The sequence below is a fragment of the Anoplopoma fimbria genome, chromosome 21 (assembly GCF_027596085.1).
Source record: "Anoplopoma fimbria isolate UVic2021 breed Golden Eagle Sablefish chromosome 21, Afim_UVic_2022, whole genome shotgun sequence".
Classification (NCBI taxonomy): Eukaryota; Metazoa; Chordata; class Actinopteri; order Perciformes; family Anoplopomatidae; genus Anoplopoma; species Anoplopoma fimbria.
This window is the reverse complement of record NC_072469.1, coordinates 19562153-19584078: the sequence shown is the minus strand read 5'-3', so window position 1 is coordinate 19584078 and position 21926 is coordinate 19562153. Positions and strand designations below refer to the sequence as shown.

The 21926-nt window shown below is 41.0% G+C and overlaps 1 protein-coding gene across 1 annotated transcript in view; it reads left to right on the top strand.

The window, feature by feature from the left end:
* mllt10 (MLLT10 histone lysine methyltransferase DOT1L cofactor) overlaps positions 1-21926 on the top strand; it is a 42456-nt gene that overhangs the window by 12334 nt on the left and 8196 nt on the right. The window contains 6 exon segments of the mRNA XM_054623150.1: positions 7677-7775; positions 8074-8413; positions 9149-9367; positions 9686-10195; positions 15868-16028; positions 19677-19794. Coding sequence (XP_054479125.1) covers positions 7677-7775; positions 8074-8413; positions 9149-9367; positions 9686-10195; positions 15868-16028; positions 19677-19794 — 1447 coding nt within the window.

Here is a 21926-nt window from a genome sequence, read left to right as displayed (position 1 = left end):
ACGCTGTGGCATAATGTCATTAAGTTGGGATTGTATGGATGACAGAAATGTACCAGAGGGAATCAATGATAAGGAAAGCAATGTTGTTAGCAGAGTGGGTTTCATGAAATACCACTTGATGGATGTTTACGGCATGTTAGCAACATATGGTATTTGGCTGGACTCCGTCAGTATCCAAATCTAATTTCAAACTTAGATTATCCTTGTTTGTCGTTGATTCCATCAAGACTATGTAAGAATAATTTCCCCTTATTTCTAAGGAGTGTTAACGGCGCGTTGATGCATCGGCTTTACTTTTTTTCCAAATAATCTACACTGGATGTTACTGGCACACAGCTGCATATGGTTTCAAACAGCTTCAGTGACAGTGCTCAAAGTGGCAAACCTTGTTGGATAACCTTCTCTCACAACTTTCAAAGCAAATTGTCTTTAGCAGTAAAAAAACAAAAAAAACCGCAGTTAAATTAAATTCATTTAATTGAAAAAATTACAAAGCTCCCTGAATGATCTCTGAAAAAGGTACAGAGTAAATTAAGTTTGCCTGATACACTGGTACAAGTTTATTTTTTTCAGACTTGTCCTGTGAGGTTGAATGATAATCAAGTTTTTTTCAATAGGAACACTAAATGATTTGTCAGTTTAGAAATCCAGATTTAGACCCTTTTAAATAAAGGAGATTGCCATGTGAATCAGACAATGAGCTGTATGTGAGGCCAGAGGAGGAGGATTTATCCCATGGTGCATCGTGTTGCCTTGGAGAGTGAGTTTTACATGAAATGCCAAAAGAAACAGACTCTGGTCATAGATCCGTACTTTTGAATAGACTGTGTAAACACGAGCCTTGATCTATGCCTGGAGGTAATTTGGCTGTAATTTGAGGATGTAGTTCTTTATCACCATGGCAACCGATACCATGAGCAAGAGCAAGCTGACTTGGACTGGGATCGATAACCAAGACCCCTCGAAAAATGTCCCATGATGCCGCTTTAGATCTGAGTTTTGGCAAAGGAGGAACAATAAAACACAACTAATGGTTGTGTGGGTCTTTTCTGTTGCCCCCGATCCTGATTGTTTTTTCTAATATGTTGTCATGACGATTATTCAACACTTAAGTGGTTACATTTGGTCAATGGAAGTTGAAAATAAGGAATGTCCTTTTCTACGGTGGAGGTATATTTTGTATTTTGATTTAATACTGCCACCATGAATTTTTTTTAAGCTTTCTTTCATAACCATCACTTTTGTAAACAATGCTTGTGATGATGCTGTTTTACTGTTTTTCAGTTTTGAGTTCAGTTAGCCTTTTTTAGTTTCACTTTTTTAGTTTCACTTTTTTAGTTTCAGTACGTTTTTTTTTTTTATATATCAGTCTTTTTTTTGGTTTAATGATAGACTCTCCTTTTTGGACTTCATCCAGTAACTTGGAGTTCCTCTTTACCTTTTAGCGAAGGAGCAGGGGCCGTGGTAGTATGTCTCAAAGCTTAAGTGACTCTTCCTCTCAGTGTATGGATAGACCCCCAGAGAAGGACAAGAAGGTAAGACAGCCTTCAGATCTAACCCTCTCTATGCCTCCAAACAATGAAACATACGTCCCCACCATTGCATGCTCACACTGTGGAGGGACAGGCAAATTGGCAGTAAAAGCATTGATCAATAATACTTTTCAGTGGTTCAAATAATGGCTCCATAATGAGCATTTTCGAAGACAGTCTTTGGATTTATTGGCAGAACATTTATTTATATTTATCACAAGCGGAGCCGTAGAAGGCATATTATTTGAGTTAACAAGAAAAATGGGGGAAAAAAGAGGTTCGTGGTTTTTGATTAACTAATGTACATATTTTTTAGCGCTCTCTACTACGGTTGGTAGATGTATCGTATCCTAAGATACCTTATTACAAGGTGCCATTTAACCAGAACCTCAACAAATGTCTTCCTTGGGCCTTAAAAATCATTGATTTGAGGAAAAAAAGGGATTGAAAAGTTTCGAAATGCCTGTTTGGCCTTGAAATTAATTCATTTGATATCTTTATTCAAATGTGTAGTTAATATTTTCCTGACAACAAAAAAATATGCTATAGATGTTGTGTTTTGAGCTTACCAATCCTGACAGTTGGGAGTGTTCAATTTTGTCACACATCAAAACGCATCAATCAATTTGATTTCCAAGTGGGTGCTGAAATTGTATTTTATAGACCCAGCAGCAGTTGCATTTGGATTGGCTTTTTAGCTGCTGGTATGACTGCAGCCCACCTACACCCACCAGGGATGGCAGCCTCTAATGAATGCTACATTAGTCTGACTTAATCAGTCACAGCTGTTAGCAGAACATGTAATCACAGGCTGCGAAAAATCGGAATTTACAGAAGGTGTCAAGTCATGTTTTTTGTCATGTGTATCAGTCCCTTGTCATAAACAGGGGACAGGGTTTAAGCTGAATTGTCTAAAATTGTATCATTCTCAAACAGCACCATTTCTGATAGTTGATTCTACAGCTCCAACTTTTTCAGACCAGTATTAGATTTGAATAGGTGGGTAGAGATATTCAACCCAGTATAGCACAAAATAATGACCTGAAGGAAGCACATGACTGTCCCTTCACAGTTCAGATGGTTCAGAGAGTTCTCTGTTCAGCGTCATTCTCTCCACCCAACTCTCCAACAATGTGCCCTGTTTGGACAGCACTTGGAAAATTCATCCATTCTTGAGTAGGGAAGAGTTTACAGGATCCAAATATTGAAGTCGGTGTTGAGTTAATCAAGCACTTATAGCGAACAGGATCGCCACAAAGTGCATTGCAACAAACAAAGAACGCTCTTTAGATAAAACAAGCAAGTAGAAGTACTTAACATACTCCGACATGTGAGCCAGAGCTTTTGAGTGGGTAACTGTATGTGAGAATATTTTAGACGGAAACCACCTCAAAAATAAGAAACCGACATGTTTACTGTTGTTGTTTGACAAATGTGAATCACAACAGTATCTTAATGTTGTAATAGATTACGGCTCAATCGCGTACAGTACTTTGCTTACAATTCTGCTCAGTCATCTAAAATACTCTCAATGTGTTGCTGATATTTATGCCGCTGTGCATAATGCAGCAACACAGTGCATACTAACTGTGTTAGTAATCCCAATTCAATTTAGAAAGGGGATGCTTTGAATCTGCATTAGGAAGAAATTGTGTATCAACAATGTAAACCAACAGTGAAACATCACAACTAAAAGCTCTGAGCAGAAAAGCATTACAGTAAGTATTACGAGTGGCGCCAGCAACATTCTAATTAAAAAAAAATCTATTCTCATATTAGCCGCCTGTTTAATACGTCTTACTGCAAAAAAGTTTTGGGTAAAATCTTTTTACACCACGACACATTAGTTTAACACCTTATACAGCGGGCAGATATCAGATATAATGTACCAAAGATGCAAATTCGACATGGCTGCCTAATGCTAATATAGATAGCACAGTTATTTCTTTACTATTTTTATAAGTTGTAATAATTATTTGCTGATTATTTTTATTAGTATAAAAATAATAATGAAAATAGTGGGGTTTTTATTTATTTAAATAATGCACCATGGAATTTTATTAGCTTAGTGTTTTAAGATGAGGAAGGAAGGAAGAATGGAAGGAATGGATGCATTTTGAAAGTGTCTCTTGGCCCTACAGTCAGCTCCACCACTCTAAAATTAGAAGAAGTAAGCTCCTCAACCAAGCTTGTTTTTTTTACAAACAATTGTTCCATTTCCACTGAACGAGATGCTCATGTTCTGATGAGAGTTTGCATTTATTTATAACCCTGAGTTTATGCAGACGGCTCCGGAGAGATTTTGTTGATGATGCTCTGCCAGAAAAGACTTTGATGCTTCGAGTTCCCCTTTCCATCTTTTTCTAGTTGTAGTTAATTATTTTTGGTAGAAAAGCATGAAACATTGTGTTCATTCGTAAAGTAATTAGTGGAATCCAAATTGAACATTTAGCATGTTGTGTGACGTTTTATCTGTCTACTTAGTCATTGTTTCAAACAATACCAGCGTGTGTTTGGGTGTCTTTGTTTATGGCTTTTGTTAATACCGCCTTATTTGTAGTAGTTAGAGTATCCCACTTCTCTCTAGCTAACACACACACACACACACACACACACACACACACACACACACACACACACACACACACACACACACACACACACACACGCACGCATGCACACTCTCCATCCACACTACAGGGTCAGAGATTGGTGTGTGTGTGTGTGTGTGTGTGTGTGTGTGTGTGTGTGTGTGTGTGTGTGTGTGTGTGTGTGTGTGTGTGTGTGTGTGTGTGTGTGTGTGTGTGTGTGTGTGTGTGTGTGTGTGTGTGTGTGTGTGTGTCGACACATCCACTCATACATTTGTTATGTGCTTTGGATATATACCCACCTCATGTTAGACCCTGCAGGCAAACTACAGCAGGGGCTAAAAGATCCCCACTCTGGCCACTTAGAAAAGGCCTGCAGGAAACACACACACACACACACACATACATACACACATACATCCATACATACACAATGGCTGGTCAGAAATCCTGCAGGAAACTGCACAGGGGAATTCCTGCTAGGCCTGGGCGGATTATTTTCCCCCTTACTTCCTGTTCCTCCGTTTCCCCCCCCGTCTTCCCTCGCCTTACCTCAGCCCTCCTCCCTTCTGTGTCCCTCTCATCTTTCTCCTGAGGCCATTGTGTTAACTTGTGAAGCATTTAAGATGCATATTACTTCAAAATAAAAGGCAATCCTTTTTTCCTGCATCATTGGTACAGGCCCTTTTGTTTATTACATAACCAAGCTAATATAATTAATTGTTACCTACATACATTACAGCAAGAAGAGTACCACAAGTGTATACACATTGTGCAGTTCAAAAGGCAGTTTGATTTAATTATACACATTTATTGAGTAGTCCGTTAACAGAAAGTTGTATTATTTGTAGTATTTATTTATTATTTTAAGTAATTTATCAAACATAAAAGCAAAAACATTGGCTGGTTTCAGCCTCTCAAATGTGACGATTTGCTGCTTTTCTTTGTTTTATTGAGGATAATTTGATGTATGGATTCTGGACGTTTGTTTAAAGCAATGAACCTGCATCTGGGAGTTATTTATAAGTACTGTTCACTATCATATTATTGAGAAAATGATTTCTCTCATTTCTCGCATTTAGTTCTAGTGACCAAATGCAAAACTGTAGATGCTTATGTTTACCAGACACAAAATACATTTCCGGCCACATATTTTTGAAACAGTAAAGACCCCTATATTAGTAATATTGTTTGCCTCCTTTTAAAGTGAGTTTCCCAGTTTAGAACCCCACGACCAGCGTTCGACATAGACGGAGAGGATTTCAGCCCACCTTGGTATCGCTCACTGCTCGGAGGGTTTGTTGATAAATTGACGCGGCCCTCATCCTCTGCCACCGCTCATATTTACCCCACACAGTCTCAAAGGCCACTCGGACATGTCAAATGATCGGGCTGCTAATGGTCAGCAACAGAGAAAGAGAGGAGAGGACACGCTGAAAGGCTTTGTCTATGCCTGTATAATCAATTGACCTGATTGATAAGGGTGTGTCAGGGTTACATTGTGTGTGTGTTATGTTTCCCACGCCTAGCGCTTCGTGTGTGTGTGTGTGTGTGTGTGTGTGTGTGTGTGTGTGTGTGTGTGTGTGTGTGTGTGTGTGTGTGTGTGTGTGTGTGTGTGTGTGTGTGTGTGTGTGTGTGTGTGTGTGTGTGTGTGTGTGTGTGTGTGTGTGTGTATCCGAGCCTCTCAGCTCAGCCTCTGTCCATCAACACCTACCTCTGGAATGTTAATGAAAAACAACAAGAGAATCCCAAAGAATTTACCTCCTCTCTGTCTTTCTCTCACTCTCCTTTTCTCCGGTATCATCTCTCCTTTCTGTTGCAGTAGATGCCGTTTAAGTTAACCGTCTGACTTTGTAAAGTCACCCACTTCATCCATCTGTTTCTCTTTGTTCATCAGCTTTATGTAGCTGTTGTTCAAAGTAGTTCCAAACAGTTAGGGGAGAGCCCTACACATTTTTTGATTAAATCTTGTAACCAATTTATTGAGCAAAAATTGAGAGTTTCAGCCTCTTAAATGTGTGAATTCCGTTTTCATCTGTTTTATATCACTGTTAATTAATCATCTTTCGGTTGTTGACTGTTGTTTGACAAAGCGAGCGATTATAAAGACGCCACCCTTGGCTGTTTGGAAATGCAATTTGCATTTTCCCCTGTCCTCCAACGTTTTATAGACTAAACAGTTACTTGATTAGTTGAAAATAATTGCCAGGGATGAAAAAACAAACAGTGTCTCACCAGTAGGTCAGTCATTACAAACTCATGCTGTGCAGCCAAACATCATTTACACTCACAGAAATCTGTTTTAAATTCTAGTGGGCACCCGAATGTTTACAGAGACGAAAAAAATATGTCAGCTTTTTTTAGTGTCTAAAACGATGTACAAAAAAATCTAGGATATTTAAAGGGTTTTAGGGGGCAACCACAAAAAAACAAAACGTGGTAAATATTTGAATCAACACTTATACACAGCTTCAAAGGAAAGCTGTAACTGTTACAGAATACTATGTATATGTCAGGCATCGTCTAATAAGGCATGCTTGTTTTTTAAAGGCTACTTTAAATTAAACACAAAAGGGAAGAGTTCCAAGTTTCAACACAAACATCTGTGTCCTAACCCCAGAGTCGTAGCATTAGGTTAGATTACAGTTTGGTAACTGCTACTCGTGGAGGAAGTCTGGCTTAACTGTCACCAGCCTTCATCAATCATCCTGGGGGGGAGAGAAGGGGAGAAGGGGGAGGGGCTTTTTTGTGGGGGTTTCAGAGCTGTCCTGACACTCAGCATCACAAGCAGGTTGAGTCCCATGTCGTCTCTCAGGATTGCTGCATATGTTCAACGCCTATCTCCAACTCTGTGTGTGTGTGTGTGTGTGTGTGTGTGTAAAAGTGTGTGTGTAAAAGTGTGTGTGAGCATACATGCACCTGTCTGCCTCTATGCCCGCGCAGAGGAGGTGTCAGGGTGCCGGGGCTGCGCACGTGAGGTGTAAATGCACTGGTACCAAGTCCCCACCTCAGGGGTGCGGGAGGAGGGTGGCGGCGGCGCGTGTGATAGCAAGGGTGTAAATTGAGCTGTGATGGTCCAAGAAAGGAGGATATGATTGGATGTAACGGCGAGACCTTGTGCGCGGCGAGAGCCACTTAGACACACTCTGCTCTAAACTGCAGCACGCTGAATTCCTGTTTCCTCCTGCCCATTCTTTATCACTCTTCCATCACTCTCTTTGTGTTTGTAGATCTCTTAGCTTTCATCTCAGACTGAGCCTTTGAAATATAATGCTCTCTTCTTTCTATCAGCCAAACACACACACACACACACACACACACACACACACACACACACACACACACACACACACACACACACACACACACACACACACACATTTCTCTATATTCAGTGTTTCTCAAATGTTCCTCAATATGCAGAGGGTTATGAAATAAGGGTTGTAGGAGGTCTCTTTTTCTCTCTGTGTCTCTCTTTATTTCCCTCTTCTCTGAATCCTGTCTTTAGCAGCTTCACCCATCTGTTTCTCCTTTTTCTTCTATTCTCCATGCTCAGAAACACAAGGAGCGGGACAGGCACAAACCCAAACACAAGAAGATCTCCATGGACATGTCACCCTCCCTTGTCCTCCCTAACATCTTGGTCCCGGAGAAGGTGAGGGCACTCCTCCACTCCTCACTCCTTTTTGTTTTGGTGAATTTTGACTGAGCTAGTTAAATATTACAGCAGGGATGGGTGGCTTTTCTTTTCCACCTTGATTCACCTCTTCTGTATCACTCACATATCCTGTCCTCCCGCTGTCCTTTCTCCCATTTTTGGTCCTCCCTCTGCAAACCGGCATTGTTTTGATAAGTTCCGGCGCTTCTCTTGGTTCCTGTCCTCCCTCTCCCTTTTAACCATCATTTTTCCTTATATTCTCCCTCCCTTTTTTTTTATCATCTTTCTCCTCCAGACCTACAACAGCGGCAGCTCAGGGGGAGGAGTCACCCCTATGACAGCAGCCTCGCAGAAGCGGCTGGACGACAGCGCTGCCCGTTTCACTACCGCCAACTTTCAGGAAGTGGCGTCCGCTCTCTCCGGGGGCAGCTCCAAAGACGGCTCGGCCGCAGACGCTGGGAAGGCGGCGTCTGAGGTGAAGAACAAGAAGAACAGCAGCGGCGCAAGTCACACGGCGGGACAGAGGGGTGGCCGCAAGTCTCTCACCTCCTCAGGGAAACCCCTCCCTTCCGCCGTGGTCACCATGGCAACCTCCTCCACATCTGCCTCTGTTTCCACTGGGCCTTTCCACCAAGGTGAATTAATGGTTGCAAATGGTCCTGTATGTTAATTAACCCTGCATTTAGAAAAAATGGAAACACGATGACAAATCATCTGTTGTTGCTGTCCGGCCCACCCACCCCCCAAAAAAAACAACTGAAAGTGCAGCACAATTGTAATTGCAGTAATGCTATTAAAATAAGAGTGTGATTCATTAGTTGTGTGTGTTCTATGTCATTGGCTGGATTTTGGCCAGACACCAGACCTTTTTGTGTGGCCGTGATAACAGTGTTTCGTCTCGACTGGCCTCTGGCTCCTGTAATCGGGGGCCCTGTCTGGGAAAGGCACAGAAACACAGCGAAAGAAAGAACATGTGGGGAGGTCAGGACCTGAAAGGAGTCGGCGCTCACACTGAGCTCCTGTGTTTGGTACTATCAGAACCTTGAAGCCCTTGTCAGGTGTGTGTCTGTGTGTGTGTTTTGAGTATCCATTCATTGGTGTGCTCTCAAGGCACTTCCTCTGGTACAAGGGAGGACTACATGATGAGGGACGGCTGACTGCAGAGCCGATAGAGAGGGCGAGAGCAGATAAAATGCTTATTTTGGTTATCTTGTTTCTGCTCCTCCCATGATGATGGAAAGAAGTCGTTTGAAAACTTCTCCAGCTGTAATGTCTCTTTGCTCGGTGTTGTTTCTTTCCTGCTACTTGTCATTCCTTTCTATCTCCACTCCTGTCTTTCTTTCCTTCATTGTTTTTTTTCTTTCTTCCAGGCCTCCTGTTGACCAGCGCCAGCAAGACGACCTCTGCTCCTTCCTCCTCAGACTTCCTCAGTTTCTCGGATCCATCGTTGCGTTCGGGGGGCGGGACCACCTTCTCCTCCCCGCCATCTTTCAGCAGCTGCCTCGTGAAGCCGAGCTCGGAGGGCGGCGCCTCGGAGGGAACTACGACACTCTTCGGCTCTCTTATGTCGGCCACTACGGCTTCTGCAGGTACCGGAAGTTTAATTACGTCAATGGTCCCATAAGTTTAGTTTGATTGTATGCATGTTACTCGGTTATGCTCAATTAGTTGTTTGCAGTGGCACCGCCGTTTTTAAAGGAAAGCTTTGTTAATTGAATAAGTAATCAGTAGATTCATGAATAATGAGTTGTAGTAATCGATGGTTGCAGCCCTTATTTACAAAATAACTGATGACACATGTTTTCTTATCAAGTAGATTCTTTGATGACCAACAATCCACAACAAAACACAAAGGTGGCCGCAGGCTTTATACTTAAATATTCAGTTCTGCTTTCTTATCATTTCAGTGGGCGGGAAGCTGTACGAGAATTCCCACAGTCTCACAGCCAGCGAGACGACGAGCCTCGGTGGGTCCGCTGGCTACAAACGGCCCCAGCCCTCCAGCTCAGTGCCGGGGATCGGAGGTGCAGCGGCAGGAGGAGGCGGAGGAGGAGGAGGAGGGGATGACGGGGTGAAGAAGAAAAAGAAGGGCAACTGGCGAAACAGATTTGGACCTTGCTTCACCACAGAAGTGAAACCTTCTGAGCCGGCTCCGTCCATGACTCTCCCCGCCTCCTCCACGGCCAACACCTCCTCCTCCTCCAGCGCCTCCCCATCCTCCTCTTCATCGTCAACGCTCACGGGCCGCCCGGGCTTGGTGTCAAGCAGTGGGTTGGGAGTGGGGGGAGGAGGAGGAGGAGGAGGAGGAGGAGGAGGAGGAGAGAGGGGTCTGGGGGTCATGGGTGTCGGCGGTGGGATACAGAACCTTAGGAATGGGAGTCTACAGAGCAGCAGCAGCTCCACAAGCACTGGGCCAGGTGAGGAGACAGTGAACACACACAAAACACAACAATGTCAAACAACAATAACGAGAGTTTCTGAAAGCTCATGTGTCACAGATCTCCCGATGGGAAATGCTCTCTCAGATCCATCTGTCAGTCTTGATCTTCAGAATTTTAGACATTTTTGGGGGCAACTTAAATAAGGAAATAGGTTTAATTCAAGTTCCATCAGCCAATTGTGTCCTGTTAGACAAAGAAGTTGTGTCCCTACCGTTCTCCATAGCGTGATCTAAAAATGATTAAAAGGGAGGTGGCTCATTTGTGGCATTTCTGTAGCAGTTTTTGTTTTTTCAGCTCATGATTTGTGGATCTTTCTCCTCAGTCACCACTAAATACTGATGAAGTATTAACATTTCCCATCTCAAATGGGAAGGATTTGACACACCTTTGTTATTGGTTTCCTTGCGTGTGGAAGTCAGAGTGCTGTTTGCTCACACACGTGGAAGTGGTCTGTATGTTTCTTTCATCGTGTTCTGTTGCTTGGCAACTGTCTTTATGCTTTGGAGTTCCCCTCTGCTGATGGAAATGGCTCAGCACAGCCCACACAGCCCACATCTCCCCTTTCTTCCAGAATTGCCACTCTTTTGTTGCTCTCTCCTGCCTCTCCGCTGCCGTCTATTACCCGCATTCTGCTCATTCCTTGAATCCTTGTCTCACCTGTTGATGCTTTGTGCGCTGGAAGGTGTATGTGTGTTTGCGTAGTCCCCAAACCAATGGATATATTGTTTATACGCACAAATATGCTTATTAGTTCTAAATGCAAATGAAGAAAATAGATGCTCTAATCAAGTCAAAATCCATCCCTGATCAGTAGGATCAGCTGATCCAATACTACTCACCAATATGTTCCCGTTCTTTAACATAATTACATAAGAGACCCTCTGTGTTTCTTTGTCTGTAACTGAGTGTGTTTTTTTATTTTTGCTCATTCCTAATTCAAAAATATTAATATACTATATTTTTCAGTTGTACTTCTATCTATTTATAACATGTTGGTAAATAGTTTGTCCTTCAAAACCTGTAATAAATATTAGACACACCTCTTGGTGCTAGATGGATTATAGCATCCATGGAATACATTAATCAGTGGTAATTATGTTGTTTTTCCTCATAGCAGTGTAGTTCTTGAAGTATGAAAAATGATGTGGTTGCTTAGTAGAAGTGCAACAATACACTGATTCTGATCTAAACATTTGTTGCTTGGTATAGTAAACCAAACCAATAAAAAGTAGAGGTAAAGTTTTTGTCCGCTGGCAAGAGATTCAGTTATTTTATATTGCCAGCCATTTTTTATCAATTCATCAATACCGACAATTTAATGTTAATTGTTAATTGTGAATTGACATAAAATAGATTAAAAAGCAATATATATGTGAAATACATTTTATTTTACTGTGAGGAAACCTGTTACATGTTATTAAACACGTAAATGCAGCAATTTGACGTTTGGCTGTTTCACGCATTAAAATGATTGTATTATTGCAAAACCTCAAATTTATTGTTGCTAATAGTATAAGCACAAGTCATGTCGATCCATAAATATTGATATTCAGTAACACTTACAAAGGTGTGTTTAGTGGATGTTTTATATGCGTAGCTTTGGGCATAAGTTGGTGAGTCAAACATGAGGACTGATTCTGTTTGCATTGTAAATATACTTATTGGCACCATCGGTGGTTAAGGATCAGTTTGTTTGTGTTTCAACCTTCATCTCAGTTTTTGGTTCTCGTGCTTTTCCCTACAGCAGTGGCGGCATTTCTGACCACATGTGGAGTGTGTGTGTGTGTGTGTGTGTGTGTGTGTGTGTGTGTGTGTGTGTGTGTGTGTGTGTGTGTGTGTGTGTGTGTGTGTGTGTGTGTGTGTGTGTGTGTGTGTGTGTGTGTGTGTGTGTGTGTGTGTGTGTGTGTGTGTGTGTGTTCTTCTTCCTACTGTAAATATTTAGCTGAGGGTTAATGCAGGGCAGTAATGGGGAGGTTCTTAGCGTTTATCTCCCCCTCCATCCTGTCTGCTGACTCCACCGTGCTGATGGATAGATAGTTAGCCTGATAGATATGTGTTGAGGGTGGGGGAGAGGCAGGGGGTTAGATTTTGGTTAGGTTAATGTTTGACGGCAGGGGGTCACCGATGGGACGGACGAGCTGGTGGAGCGCGGCGGGTTCGGTGTGTGGGGGAGGAAAGATGTTGGATGGACATGAATTTATTCAGGTGTGTGTGTGTGTGTGTGTGTGTGTGTGTGTGTGTGTGTGTGTGTGTGTGTGAAAGAATAATTAAAGTGACGATAGAGCATGAAACGCTCATTGCTGTTTATTCGCTTATTTATTTGCTCTATTTTATATTATGTTTTTTAATATTTCTTTTTTATTTTCAAATATTTCTTCCGCTGTTTTTGTTCCCTCCAAGTGAAATCATAATTAACAGCGACTTGGTCTCACTGCAAAACATGTGACGGGAAGTTGTGAAAACCAGCAAAAATATTCAGTAAACAGGATTTCATTTGAATGCCAAATTAGGCTTTTTGGTAAAATATGAAACGCGTAATTTTTTTATTACAAGAAATTATTTGGAGATTGGATGAATAAAAAAACATTGAGGTCACTATGACGTTTTACCTCCCAATTTCAGAAGGTTGAAAATGTTTAGCTTTTATATATTATATTTGTATTGCAATATAGTTTTCATAAGTATATTTAACAAGTGTGAGCACTGTGGTGGATTAACCTTAGAAATATGTTTATTCATCCAAAACAAAGACTGTTAAACACTTGAAGCTTAAAACAAACACACACACACACACACACACACACACACACACACACACACACACACACACACACACACACACACACACACACACACACACACACACACACACACACACAAAACAACACATCTGAAAAAAGGAGAAAAACAATTTCAAAGTGACGGCTCTTTCATGTACATTATGTGTGTTCTTCCTCAATAAAACTATGCTGAGTAAGTAAATGGTAAAAGTATTTTCTGTTGAGGTTACAGTAGTTCAGTTTGACTCTTAACTGCTCATACTTGGAGAAACTCTTGAATTTGGTTTTCTGCCCAAACTGTTGTTGATTCTGCAGCTGATATGGCTTTATCAGTTGGTGGCAAATCCACATACATTTTGTGATACATGCATACAGACAAGACTCTCTCTCACACACACACACACACACACACACACACACACACACACACACACACACACACACACACACACACACACACACACACACACACACACCCACACTTGCATTGACTTCCCTCAATGTGGCTCTGCTCCCTCTGCACATTGCTGTGAAGTTTTAATACATTTCTGGTTATATCTGGTGGTAGAAAATTCTCAGAATAATAATTATTTCTGTTGCCATGAAGGTATTCAGTGTTTGTCTCCACAATCCATTTTTAAACATGATTACATGACTGTCTGCAGTTTAAAAAAAAAAAAAACAAGCCCCAGCTTTAGCATCGCACTGCTACGAAGATGGAAATGTCCGTCTAAAGCAGAATTCTGAGCGAGTTGTAAGTCACAACACTCATTTCAGCTGTTCAACTACTGAGTATGATGCCATCCACTTGTTTTTTTTAGATTGGTGTTAATCCTGCCTTAATAGACAACATAGATTTCCTATGGAGATAATACCAGCTTGAACTAATTAAGGTGTATATTTTTGAAGCTGACAAATCTACTGGGCAGGAAGTGAAAAGGAACAGGAAGGTCGGGCGTTCGAGGCAGTTGTGCTTCAGGGTCTTAATTTTATCGATCACACAGATAGGGTATATGTGTTTTTCAAGCCCAGGCTTGTGTGTTTAGAGGTGTGTGTGTGTGTTGAGATTTTTTTGTCCGTTTTGTTCTCTATGGGAAAGTTTTAACTCCCATGAAAAGCAGTAATAAAATGTTAATCAATTCGAATAGCAATGTTTGTAATATTTGAAAATGTTCTCACCAGCGTAGACGGCGATTAATGACACAATACACTTCCACAATAGCAGTTCCTCAGCAACTGTGAAAAACAGCTTTGTGGTTAACACGTTTTTCTCAGTTTGCTTTATTTGTTTAAGAATGGTTTTATTAATGCGAAGGTTGCAGATTTTTCTGGTGGAGCCTGTCAGTCTGATTTTCCATTAAAACCTTAGACTTAACCGAGTTGAAACAAGAAGGCTTTTACCTGAAAGTGACCAAATTAAAAATGAATAGGTGATTAAAAATAGAATAGTTTAAAAGATTAACATTCATAAAGTATAACCAATTTGCATATTTGTCTAGAAATGGAATTAACGTTTTAACTTCAACTGTCATTTCCCGCTTGTTTGAAAAAATAAAAATAAATAGCTGTTTAGTTTGGTCAGGAAAATAAATTACATTTTTAATTAATTTAATTCAAACATTCCTTGTGGAGCATACAGCATACAAAGCCTGTGATTTACAAAATGGTGTCAATTTTGTAACATTTTAAATTACTTTTATATTCTTACATAATAAAATCGATATGAATTAAATTAACCTGTATTTTATTCCCGTTACTGGCACTGTTTTTGCACCGTCCCTTTTATATGCAACTCATCTCGTCAATGAGCATGAGCTAAACTCTGATAAACTGTTGGTTTGGCCTCTAATCCAGCTGCTAGAAATCTTGCAGGAGCTCATGCCCCCTGAGTCACGGCTGCCCCGCTTTGGGTATCAATTTTTCTGGTGCATATTACAAAGCGTTATAAATAGTATGTAGGCCCATCCAGTGTTCCTATCTCTCTCTTTCTCTCGCTCTCCCTCTCTCTCCCTCCACCCCTCCCTTCCTGGCACAAAGATCTCTTGTTCCCCCAGTGAATGTGTGCTGCCCTGAGCCATTCAGGCTTTTGTGGGGCTGAGGGGCCCTGTCCGCCCCCCCTCCCCCTCCTCTGCTGGGGTCAAAGGGGGGCAGGGGCAGGGCTTATCCCTGGTTAGTGGGCGAGCACAGGGGTGTGTGTGGGGGGGGGGGGGAAGGGGGGGGAGAGAGCAAAGAGATAAGAGAATGCGTATGGGTGTGTGAAAATGGAGCAAAACGTTGAGTGAATATTTTCTTAAATTATATTTCTAATAATCAAGTGTTGATTGATTTTCATCCTGTCTTTATTTGTAAAAGCTTAATTTGAATGATTTGAGTCATCACATTTCTGTCTGTGTGTGTGTGTGTATGTGTGTATTTCTGTACGCTTGAATTTGAGTTTATTATAATTGATGGAGTTTTTAGCAATCATAAAGAAAACAAATTACCTGCCGCATATTCTGGCAAGCCCACGTACTTGATCATGCATTTGTTGATTTTTATTAATAATGCATTCATTTGGTTAAAGCCAGCAGATCTGTAATTTCTTTAAAACTTAATTTAAGATCCTTTATATTCGTAAATGATTCATCCTGTAACAGTAATTTATCTCTTTCTAGCCAGCATGCACAACTCCAGGACCCTAAAACTGAAAAGGCTAAATGGAAATCAGCCATCATCAATTTTATTATTTACACCAGTGCTTTTCCTACTGTAATAAATATAGTTACTTTCAAACGGTCTTACTCCAAATCATTGTTTCATTGTGTTATATAAATATAGTATCAAATGAAGAATACACTGTAATGTCCGTTGTCTCTGATACCTCCACAGGTGTTTTCTCTGGTGCGGACGGGTCATCGTCGGGGACAGCAGTTGTCGCCACCGGCGGAGCCAGCTCTGAGTTGTCACAGCAACAGCAACCCACACCTTCACTAGCCCCTCCCTCTCCATTCACTGCCACGGCACCGCTAACCAGCACAGCCTCCGCACACGTGAGTCCAAACACTTAAACTGTGCTAAAAACTCTCAATGCCCTCTACACACTCGCATACATGAAAATACATGCTCATTAAACACACTCCATCACTCTTCCTTTCTTTCTTTCTTTCTTTCTTTTTTTCTTTCTTTCTTTCTTTCACAAACACACACACACACACACACACATCCTCTCTCTCTTCTTTCAGCACCCTCTACATCTATCAATTCATCCGCATCTCTCGCATCTTTGTGCTGAAGTGCAGATAAACTGTGGGAAGACAAATAAACCAAAGCACACTAATTAAATGTCTTTCGCACCAAATCTCTCAGCACTATTATTAATCCACTGCATGTTAATTATGTGTAAATTGTGTGTGTTTCCTGGCCTTGTATGGATTGTGTTTTCTCAGCGAGTTATTTAGTAGCTGATTTTATACGCCACAGTTGAAGAAGGTTAATTCAGAGCACCAAATTTTTTTTTATTTCTCTCAAGATTTAATTAAAACATCTGTTATGCTCTTGCCTTATTAAATTCAATTTAAAAAATAAATAAATTCATTTAAAACATTTCCATTTAAACCTTTGACGCAGTTAAGCAGGTTTATCCTGATCAAAATAAATTATTGATTTTCAGTACGAAGGATGCAATAGTTTAGCTTTTCCTCAAAGTGTTATTGTTTTTGGTGTGTCCCTTTGGCTTAAAAACGCTTATATGCAAAAGTGAAGAGCATAGACTCTAATTCAATCAGCTCAACCCCCTCCAGTAATCGCTGTCCCATCTCCCAAAAAGAAAAAAAAAAAAATCTCATCTTCAATCACTGACCCCAGTGTCCATCCTTTCAAAACCTCCCTAAAGACCATGCTCTGTCTCTGTCCACCCAACTCCATTTTTCTCCCGTGTCCACTTACCACGTCTCTTTCTTTCTTTTCTCTCTCTCTCTCACACACTTTCTCTCACCCGCGACCTTCCTCCTCTCTGTCCCCATCCATTTCTCTTTTTCTCCGTCCGTTGTCCTGTGATGTAATGACATCTGACAAGCACCACAGTAGGGATGGAGGGATAGATGGAGGGAGGGATAGGGGCAAGTGTGTTTTTGTGTGTGTGTGTGTGTGTGTGTGGGGGGGGTTGCACTCATGCCTTGAATTGGCTGGCCTGGCCTTCATCTTGCCCCGCTCCTCTCTGTTCAGCACATATTATAGAGGACGAGAGGCCCAGGGAAGCACAGGATATCACGCCTGTTTGCAGCATGTATAGCCCAGTTTGGACTGTAGCTCTGTTTGTTTGTGTGTATGTGTGAGTGTGAGAGAGAAATAGACAGAAAGAGAGTAGAGGAAGACATTTTTTTTTCCTTCCTGTCGCTGCTTTGTAATTGTGATGCTCGCCTCTGGACATCTGAGACACACACACACTCTCCGAAACAAGTCTGGAGAAATTACGCAACTAGAAGGACGCCAACAGGCCTCCTTCAGTGTGTGTGTGTGTGTGTGTGTGTGAGTGACAGAGACCATTTGCTATTTTCGGTCGGCTAGCAGACTCTCGGCCTACTGTTATTGGCTATCAGCCCAGGACAGAGAAAGGGAGTGCGAGAGAGACTTTGAATGAAAAATGAATGAAAATGAAAAATGAATGTTGATAGGACAGGGGGCCGGATTATGGCACCGAAGGGTGGGGGAGGAGGGGAGTGGAAAAGGGTGGAAGAATGGACAGAGGGTACAGGTTCTTTCTTTGAATTTAACATTTAACACTGATGGGAATTTCCAGGATGTTTTCCAAATTTTAATATTTTAGACATACCACGTCCATGAATTTGTAATAGGAGATAATGGCATTATAGTTTCTGCACCCTAAATCTCAGCAAAGGGATAAGAGTGACTTTATATTAAATAGATATGATGCAAAGGGCAGGCAAAGCTTCACAAATGCAGGATCTGCATGTGCACACTGAAGCTTTGAACATTTTGATGTTTAGGTTATTGATTTTTCAGATTGTTCTGTTTTCTGCTCATTCTCAAAAACTATTTTTCTTTGTTTTAGTGCTGACTAGAACTCTATTTGCTCAAACAGCAGACATGTAGGAATCCAGACTATGTAAGCTCTTAAACTATGTCTCATCAATTTATTATAAAATTGTTTCAACAAAAAAATTCTAACATTTTTTTCCGTAACTTAAAAAAAGAAATCTAATTATGCTTTTCAGTTTGACCATAAAATTACAGAGCACCTGGAACTTCCAAACTAATTGTGAAAAAGCAACTTCCAGTGACTGAGAAAGTTTTTTTGTCGTGTCATTTACTTTGCTTGTAGCGTTTTAACCAAAACAGTCAGCCATTTTGTTCTTTTAGATAACCTGATTCCCTTCCTGATGCTCCGCCCTCTCTCTCTCTGCTGTCTTACCCCACCCTTTACTCCACGGTCCTTATTTGGGAAATGCCTTAATTGGATTAAACTCTATGCATCAGAAACACTTTGTCAGCATGTCAGCGTACTGTTCGGGTGTCGAAGCACTCCCAGCCCCGTATGCATGTGTGTGTTGGTAACAGAATAATGAGCCGTGGATCCATAATATATCCGTGTTCTTCTGGAGATGTTGTCAAATCCACATTCAGATCAATTTTTTTGTTGCACATTTCAAATAAGCTTCAACGGCATGAAATGATATGTAGATGCTTTGTGACAAAGCGGAATCAATAGTGGATATCAGAGAATTTAAATTCTCAAACCAATGAGTCATCAGATTGACTCTCAGATTTAGATCCAGGCTCATTAAAGGTGTAATAACATGCAAATCAGACCTCCCCAAAAATGTAATGTAAATAACATGAACACTCATAGCTCTTTGGCACTGTAGAATAAACACGATAGAGACACCTGTTACTATGCAACAAGAGATTCAAACATCAGTTTACTAACAATAATTTCCCACTCATCAGAGTTGATAATTGCTTTGCTGCTGTTTTAAGAATAACTGTTTTTTTTTTTTTTTTTAAATAAATATATATTGTTAAAACAATGGACACAAAGACAACAGAAAATTTATCATCACCACTTTTGATAATCCATGAATTATTTTGGTCATTTCTCAAGCATAAACACCAAAATCCCGGTCACACCCTGTGAGAGTGTTTCTATAATTATCAATTTTTTATTAATATGCGTTTTGCACTTTGGGGCCTTGGACATTTGTAATAGACACCTTACATTTTTTTGTCATATTTTATACACTTAACTATAATTTTTAATTTTAATTTCTTTATTTGTCAGATAAATCCATAATGATATGTGAACCATTGAAACAAGAATTCATCAAAATAATCATAAATTGTAGCCCTACAATTATTTAAATTAAATAACAATTCATTTTAAATGCATACGTGTATTTCCACTATTTTATCAAAGCAGTTTAACACTTGAGTTATTGCTGGATGTTTATTTCCCAGTGTTTAAAAAGTTCTTAATTGTAACACAGTTAAGACGCATAGTTGGTGACTTTGGTGCATTTAATGCTCCTCTCTCCTCCCTTGTTTCCTCTCCATCTCTAAACTATCAGCTATTCAATTATGGCACAAAAAATTATCTCTAAAAAACTGACTGTTAAATAACTTAATACAACAATTTCAATCGCAGTGAAACATGTTTTTTTCCGCTTTTTCTCTGTCTACAGGTGAGCGGTCTGCCAGGGTCGGTCTTCAACCTCGCTCCCCCCCACATGTTTGGAAACAGGCTGAATCCCAACTCAGCCATGGCGGCACTCATCGCCCAGTCCGAGGCCTCACCAGCAGGTACGGCAACATACCTAATGTGGCGGTGTGTGTGTGTGTCTGTGTGTGTGTGTCTGTGTGCATGTGTGTTAGAGAGAGAGGGAGATAATGGAAAGGTCACGCCCCCTCGGTCCCACAGAGGGGTCAAGGGTCAGCACTCGTGACATTTTTAAGCTCCTCCCACTCAGCTCCAGTTACACAGCGTGAATGTTCCCCTTCTTTCACTCGTCCTCTCTGTCACACAAACAAATACAACACATTAGCACACACACACACACACACACACACACACACACACACACACACACACACATATATATATATATATATATATATATATATATATATATATATATATCTCTGTAACATCGGACTCTGTTCTAAGCTCTTGCCAGTGTAAAAGAGGAGGATTTGGTTGAGGTAGTGGTGTGGCGGTGGAGTACAGAAAGCCGGTAGCTGCCTTGAGGAGCTCCCGTAGTAGGAAATGTATGGTTTGTTGTCTACCCAGTGCAGAAGAGCTGATGAAGGAGTAAGACGTGGCTTTAGTAATCGGAGTAGCCACTTCCTGATACAAGACATCTGGTTGAGCAGAAAGAAGACAAGAAAGAGTAAAGACGGGAGAGGAGGAGAGAGTTAGGAAAGAGGAGGAGGAAGGTAGGTAGTTCCTGCTGCCGGTCAGCAGTCATCAGAGCCAGATCCACCCTGACCTGCAGGTCAACTCACTAATCAGGCTGAATGACAGGGGGGCCACAGGGCTGCGTGTGCGTGCGTTTGTGCGTGTGTGTGTGTGTATGTGTGTGCGCAACAGATTGAGACTACGCAGGTTCTGTGTGTCGACACAAGCAAGCTTTGTGTAATTCCTGAAAAAAAAGTTAGCTGGCATTGGAAACAAATTGTCACACCTTAAAACAACGAAAGTATTATATTTAATTGCAGATAAATGTCATATTTATTTGAATTTGATAAAAAGTAGAATTTAAAATTTGTGTTAGCAATTATTAGTGAACCTGCCAATTACATCCCAAGATTCCAGGGGGACCTCTTCAAATGTCTTGTCATGAGACAAGTAAAATGGTCCAAAAGCCAAAGCTATTCACGGATTCAAAGATCATCTATTGTCATGATGCGACACAGGGATGCACAACTAAATGCAGTTGTAGCCAATTTGCAACACAAGAAAAACCTTCCAAACAATTTACAGTGATTATAAAACTGTTAAAAGCAGCAAACATTTCTCACATTTGAGAAGCTGAAACCAGAGAAATGTTTTGTATTTTTGCTTGAATATTGACAAATGATTGATTTATTATCCCAATTATCGATTAATGGATTAGCTGACCAATTCAATCTCTATTCATTAATGAAATTCATTGTTATGGATCCCCTCTTTCCCTACCGTGAAGTTATGCACACAGTGGTGTACAGCACGTGTGTACAGCTACACAAGTGTGAAGTTGTGTTTGTGAACCAGGAAGGGTCATGTGAGCACAAACATGCAAGGTGTGCGCGTGTTTGTATGCATGTAGCCTGTTTACTTTGGCAGCCGCTTCTCTTTGCTTTTGAGTGTCGGGAGGGAGGTGCCAGGATGGAAAGGGTTATGAGAGAAAGGAACTTGAAAAAGAAGGCGAGCGAAGGGACTAGAGTGGTGACCCGGTGAGGGTAAAAGCTGGGATTGACTGTCTTAAGTAGAGGGGAGTTTGTGTGAGTGTGTAAATGCAAAAGTGTGTGTATGCGTGTGTGTGCATGTGTGATTCATTACTCTCGCTGAGGAAAATGAAAAGAAGCGTCTGGCCAGGGGCCCAGAGGGAGGAGGTAGAGACTCTCACAGAAGGTAGAGGGAGAAATGCACATGCAGTTTGAACGAAGGCTTGTGTGCGATGCAAAAAGATGCAAAGGAAGAGAGACAACGTTTGGAGGATGCTGAGCCACAAATATTACAATTCGTCCACACTATGACAACTACATTTTTGAAAATTCAAGTTTTTCCTCTTTGGTTTGGCACTCATCCAGCGCGGATAAATCTGATAACCACCTCGATGAGTTTTATTGTGGACGAGGACAATAATGTTTTTGGAAACTTATGAACTGTAAGCCTGGTCAGGGGCTGAATCAGACCTCTGTTAGATCTCTTATCAAAGCGTTACAAAGTTCAC